General features: G+C 37.7%; 2 protein-coding genes and 1 long non-coding RNA gene across 4 annotated transcripts in view; all 3 read right to left on the bottom strand.

Annotated features, from left to right (window-relative positions):
- Positions 898 to 3,087, bottom strand: LOC110265221 (protein FAR1-RELATED SEQUENCE 5-like). Its single transcript, XM_021108095.1, has 5 exons — positions 3,065 to 3,087; positions 1,438 to 2,955; positions 1,284 to 1,377; positions 1,103 to 1,192; positions 898 to 996 (listed from the first exon to the last, which is right to left on the bottom strand). The coding sequence occupies exons 1-5, from the start codon at positions 3,085 to 3,087 to the stop codon at positions 898 to 900; spliced, it is 1,824 nt and encodes a 607-aa protein (XP_020963754.1).
- On the bottom strand, positions 3,910 to 4,303 carry LOC110265653. 2 transcript variants are annotated; one of them, XR_002351843.1, is made up of 2 exons: positions 4,219 to 4,303; positions 3,910 to 3,972 (listed from the first exon to the last, which is right to left on the bottom strand). It is a non-coding gene; the product is annotated as an uncharacterized LOC110265653 (long non-coding RNA). The 2 variants fall into 2 exon arrangements; XR_002351844.1 differs by lacking the exon at positions 4,219 to 4,303 and adding an exon at positions 4,164 to 4,188.
- Positions 5,416 to 6,102, bottom strand: part of LOC110265652 (probable terpene synthase 11) — a 1,375-nt gene continuing 688 nt past the window's right edge. Inside the window, exon 2 of the mRNA XM_021108785.1 lies at positions 5,416 to 5,727. Within this exon, the coding sequence (XP_020964444.1) occupies positions 5,431 to 5,727 (297 nt within the window). The 3' untranslated portion in view covers positions 5,416 to 5,430. The remainder of the gene's footprint in view (positions 5,728 to 6,102) is intronic.

Below are 6,102 nucleotides of genomic sequence, written 5' to 3'. Positions count from 1 at the left end.
GTAGCAAGAAATTTGCCTAAGTTGTGCTTGTTTTGATAACGTCTCCAGCTTGATGATTATATTCTGCGTGGGAATACTGCTGTTTTGCTTGCGGGAAGAACATTCAATGCAATTGGAAATTTGGTGAGGATTTGGGTTGCAGATTGGCACGGAGGTGTATAGGCATGAGCATACATGGGTACCGTTACCAAGTCATTGACAGTCGTGATTTCAGATGGGCTAGATTTATAGTTCGCTCCATGGGATGTGATAAGTCCATGGCCTAAATAAGCTCCTTTGGGTATGAAAAATGACCCAAAGTTAGCAGCAGTGTTTAGAATTTATTAACTACTTCGTATTATTTTGTGTGGTTTGTAACTGTAATATTTTATGCAATGACGGGACTATATTGGTTATTAAATTTATCCGAAAACTTAGTTATAATTATTAATTATCTTATAGAAAAATTAACTACTTAAAAGAAAAACGTAACGCATACTACTCCACTAACCTCTTCCCATGAATTTTAATACTCACTATAATCAGCCTCTTCGTAAACAGCCCTCCGTTGGGTACCACTACCAACAGCAGCGTGTCCTTGCCTGTGTGTATGCCTTTGTGAACAAGATAATCGGTTATGGCCAACCGCGCGGCAAATTCCACATCTCTTTACACCCTTGGTAGATGGCTGCCTACCCACACCAAATTTACGGCGCTTGTGGTGACATAAAACATGTGGATCTCTTACGCAATCCTCAAGAGTAGATGACACCAGAGGATCAGCTCCTTCCCCCCTCCCCCCCACTTGGAGAAAGTCTCTTGCTTTTCAAGTGCAAAATTTCATTTCTCAATTTACCAGTGACGTCCACAAAATCATCCACTCGTACAGAAGCAAGGACACACAACTCCCTGCATAGGTCATTCAACATCCAATTGCGGCAGGTAACCATCGAATCCCAGCAAAACGGTCCCTTTTCCATGAAAGCCCTCACCCTCGAACGGGTATCTTTTGACCACCTTTCCAATACTACACTCGCAGGCATTTCAGTGATATCAAGGTGATAAAATACTGCAATAATGTGGTCACAAGGAATCCCAAAGGTCTCCATCCTCATGCACGAACACTTGAAGAATGACCCATTTCGATAATGTGAAACGCGCCACTCTCGGGCAGAATCTCCAGACCGGAATAGGGAATAGATATCTGAACATGCTGTGAATGTACAAGAGCTTATCTTTAACATGCAAGCCTGTGAAAGCATTGGTCGGAAAATAAGAAATATCTCTCTTGTCAGTACACTTACCATAGACCTTTCAAGCGATCGTAGAGGGCTTTGTAGTACCATCTCCCCAACAGTGGATTGTAAGTCAGAGAATGCTTCCCGGGACCTCATTTGACTGATACATCAAAAGAATTGCTCAACAAAGTCTTTTAAGTTGTGCCGGGAATGCACAAACTTGCCGAGCATAGAGTGAATCCCCTCACATCTTGACGTGGTTTGGAAGCCCCCAAAGAAATTACCACGGATGTGTGCAGTTGCCCACATATGTCTTCTAGCATATAGATCACACACCCAGGGATTATCTTGTAGGCCTAGCTCAGAAACCACATTATTCCAGTGCTCTTCGAACTCTGCCACTTCATAGTCAAATAACATACATTTCTTGAATTCAGATGAGAACACAGGATTGCTTTTGTTTGAGGTCGCATTTCGGAGTAAGTGCCATGCACATAGACGATGATACAAATTTGGAAAAATTGATTCAATTGCTTTCTTCATGGCTCTATGACCATCAGTGATGACACATTTGGGTGCCTTGCCCTTCATGCCTTCTAAAAATTGCTGCAGTAGCCACTTATATGTTTCCTCTGTCTCATTCGCAACAAGGGCAGCAGCAAACACGATTGTTTGATTGTGATGATTAACCCCCGAGAAAACCACCAGCGGACACATGTACTTATTCTTGCAATATGTCGCATTAAATACTAATACATCCCCAAATATTTCATAATCCAGTTGACTACAGTTATCACACCAAAATAAATGCACCAAACGACCTTCTTTGTCCGCTAGGTGTCTAACAAACATTCCCGGATTTTCTACTTTCATACGTTGCAACAACATAAGGCACGCACTTGCATCCCCACCAATAATCCTCCGTTGGTTGTGAATTCTGTTGTACATGTCTCTCTTAAAAAACGGAACATTTTCACACCCGCCTGCTGTCTGCACAAACGATGCATAAATCTGTGGGGTCTTGATGCCGACTTTTAACATCATATTCATTTGATCAATTGTCGCCGAGTTCATCCTTCTATGTCCTGAAAGCATGAAAGTAAGTGTGTCCTCAAGCATCTTGTGATTATGAACTTCCTGGAAGTATGTTACAATCCATCTGCCACTATCCTTGTCGATATGGACACGCATTTCTGCCTCACAGCCACACCTAGTCTCTGGCTTCGGCTCCCGTTTCCGATCAGCAACTTCGACTCCATCACAAATTCTTGCCTTCCGAAAGCCCTGCCTGAAGCATACAAAAGATTGTTGTATCATCTCGTTATTTAGATTACGCCGAGACCTATACCTTCGAGCAACAAACCCATTCATTTTCGCATATAAGTTGTAGAATAAAAATGCGACTTCCCGATCCGGAAAATGGAGACTTTTAATCTCTTCCACTGTGATTTCCTTCAAATTCATACAACCTAGATCAGCAATTTCATCAGTTGCCCTTTCTTCCCAGTTGTCATAGAACTCATCCCCAAATTCATCATGTATCTCTGACTCTTCTTCAAAACCTTCGTCACCTTCAAATCCCTCACTCCCTTCCTCGCCTACATCGCTCCCTTCACCATCAACATGGAGACCTTCGACTGGATCAGGGGCACGGACCAACTCCTCTGAATAGTACTCCGAGTCTTCCACTTCCGACCTCTGTAGCCAAATAAACTCAACTTCACCAACAATTTCCTTTCTTTCATAACAATGACATTTTAAATAACATAACAAACCAACAAAAATATAAAAAAAACTCACCATGGAAAATCGGCCAACTCAAAAATTGCTCAAATGGCTACTCGTACACGGCAGCAACAAACTTTAACATAATCTATGCCAACTTATAATTTGTGATAAGTATAATCCAATTCCAAATATCTGATATATTAAAGTAAGTAACAAGTTAGAAAAGGCAAAAAGAAATTCCCAAATGATTATATCTGTGATAAATATAATTAGGAATGCATTCTCAGTATTTGAAATATTATTTATGATTTTATAACCAATAAATTTAATCAAAGCTATCTGCACAACAGAAGCATAGAAACAACACAAAGATAATAAAATATTCAATTTGCCTATTCAAGATAATTGCATATATACAATATTAGTAAATATCAACAATCAGGCTACTGTGCAAATGGAGCTTCCTTAAACATATGAATATTACACTAAATTGCAAGAACTGAAACATCAATATATTAGTTAAAACAACTAATCCAACAAAGAAGAAGGATGAGAAAAACAAATCACCTTAGCTTTCAAACTTTATGAAAATCAACAGACAACTCAGTCATTTAGAGCACAGCTTATTTGAAAGGGATAAAAGTTGTAAAAGGAGATGCATTCACCTTCCAAGATAGATAAATATTCAATGCATACGCTGCACATACTTTCACCACTTTCAATTTCCACAATCTTTCCATTATTTTGAAATTCTACTGAGACCCCGAAAAATAAAAAAAAATTAACTAACTCATGGACTACTCAATTTTAAAGGGATCCTGTATCAAAGAAACAAGCACAGACAAAAAATACATGATTTCCATGTGTAAGTGCAAGGAGAAAAATATTTACTGCTTTAGTGTTTGACTTTGATTTGCTGCCACTATGGTTCGAAACTGAAGACTTCTCCTTCACTTGTTTCTTGGCTGCACCAGTAACAACTTCAAATATTGTGGGCACTTCATTAATCATATTGAAAAGGCGTTTCCTGCATTACAAGGTAATTCATAACTTCATGGATGAATGAATGGCAAACATAAACAAAGTTGCAACAATGCCATTAACCAGACAAGCAAGACCCAAATGTTATCTTACTTCCAAGTTCCAACCATCTCAAGTCCCAAAACATAGTTCCAAGTTAACTTTAAGAAAATATTTACGCTTTAGAGTGAGACATACATATCAGCTTTATCAAACCCAAATCTGGCTCCAAAATAGAAGGCAATAGCAATACCTATCAGCTTTAAAACTCAATGAAGATGGTTGAATAGAGGGCTGAACGGTTGCTCGAACACGCGTCAGCACCGACGCTCAAACAGAGAGAAAGCTCGCAAGACACACGGTGACCGACGGTGGAACAGACGCGTTTCGAGAACGCTGGAGCAGTGCGGATATCCACCGATCAGATGCGACGGTTCTCGTGGCTAGACAAGTTGAACACCGGCAAGGAGGTGAAGGTTCCAACTACTCTCTATGGTGTTTGAAGCAACGTTCTTATCTGCCAAACTTGATACAGGACACAAAGGCTAACAAAGATGAGTTACGTAACACCCCAAATTTAGGCTATTTTCACCATGGAGTTGTTAATCTCGACAAAATTAAGGATCCAAGCGACGTCCCAGCATCAAACTTACCTTGGTCAGACACTCAAAAATCATAATGGTCAATTTTACATGTACCGGTTGAAAGTTGGAACTTGGGCGTGTGCAAGTGGATTGACTATTGCAAATAATATTGAATTGGCTGACACAGCCTAAAGGTCAATCAACTGTTTGACTTTATATATTGATTGATTCTCTTTTACCGAAAATAGGATAATTTATCTCATTTTAATAATAACCATTCTTTCTAACTTTTCATTGTCATCTTTTAATGTTATTAATGCATCTTAACTATAATTCATGTATATTAAAGTATATTAATCTAAAATATTAATAAAAGAATAGATTAAAACTCTCAAGTAACAAAAAATTAGATACAATTTCTTATTGAAATTTCAAATACACTATGAATTAAGGAAATCATAACGCATTTCAAAATAGAGTAAAGAAATATATAAAAAAAAATTTAGAATCCTAAAAGTAACATACTAGTTAATTAGTGGTGAACAATCATCACTTGCTTCATGCACTACATAGTTAGATAGCAGAGGGTGTGAATAACAATGTTTGGACGTAGTCATCAACTGTGTATGTGCTTTTGTCATCGCCATGCTGATATATGACCTGAGCAGTTCTTGCCATATAACATATATAGTCTTCATCAATTATTATTTATCAACATGCCAAATGCAAATGAATTAATTAAGGTGGAAACTCAGGTGCAGTCAATTTCACGTGAAGTTGATACCTAAAAGTCGTTAAATGATTTAACTGATTTGACTAAATTTTCATCTAACAGCTCTCAGGTATCAACTTCACGTGAAGTCGACTTCACCTGAGTTTTATTAATTAGTTGAATAAAGGTAATACATACCAGGAAAAGTGGTCCAGCCATTGTGCCTGAGGAGGCGAAATTGAAGGGATGTGGCAAATAGGTCTTGTGAGGCATCCCAGTGGCATATCTTTCCAAGAAGTGCATTGATCTCTTCTTCAAAATGGTGCCCAATTCCCAGCTCTTGAATGCTATCAATTATTTTCATTGTTCCCACTGGATCGCTTGACTTTTTTAGCAATGCTTCTTGCCCTTCTTTCTTCACCTGCTCCAAGCTTTTCTTCCTATCATTACTTTCAAGACACTCCGCCTATCACCCCAACATCAAAACCAAACCAAAATAGGAAAATAATTAACTGCAGAAAAGGAATTTAAGGCCTTGTCACCTTTGAAACCAAAAATTAATATAGTTAATTAATTGACCATGAATATACAAACCGTAAGATCTTTAATATCTACTAGCTCATCCTTTTCTTCTATATAACCCGTGCCTTTTTATTACCAATTTGGATGCATTTAAAAAGTAGTATATAATAAAAGACTATGTTGTGTATATATTAAAATCAATCACAAAAATCAACTATCAGTATAAAATATATATTAAAATATAAAATATATATTAAAAATAAATTAAATTATAAGTGTATTTATACATAAATACATTAATGACTGATTTAGTGTATCA

The sequence above is a fragment of the Arachis ipaensis genome, chromosome B08 (assembly GCF_000816755.2).
Source record: "Arachis ipaensis cultivar K30076 chromosome B08, Araip1.1, whole genome shotgun sequence".
Classification (NCBI taxonomy): domain Eukaryota; kingdom Viridiplantae; phylum Streptophyta; class Magnoliopsida; order Fabales; family Fabaceae; genus Arachis; species Arachis ipaensis.
This window is presented reverse-complemented; position numbering and strand designations above follow the sequence as displayed.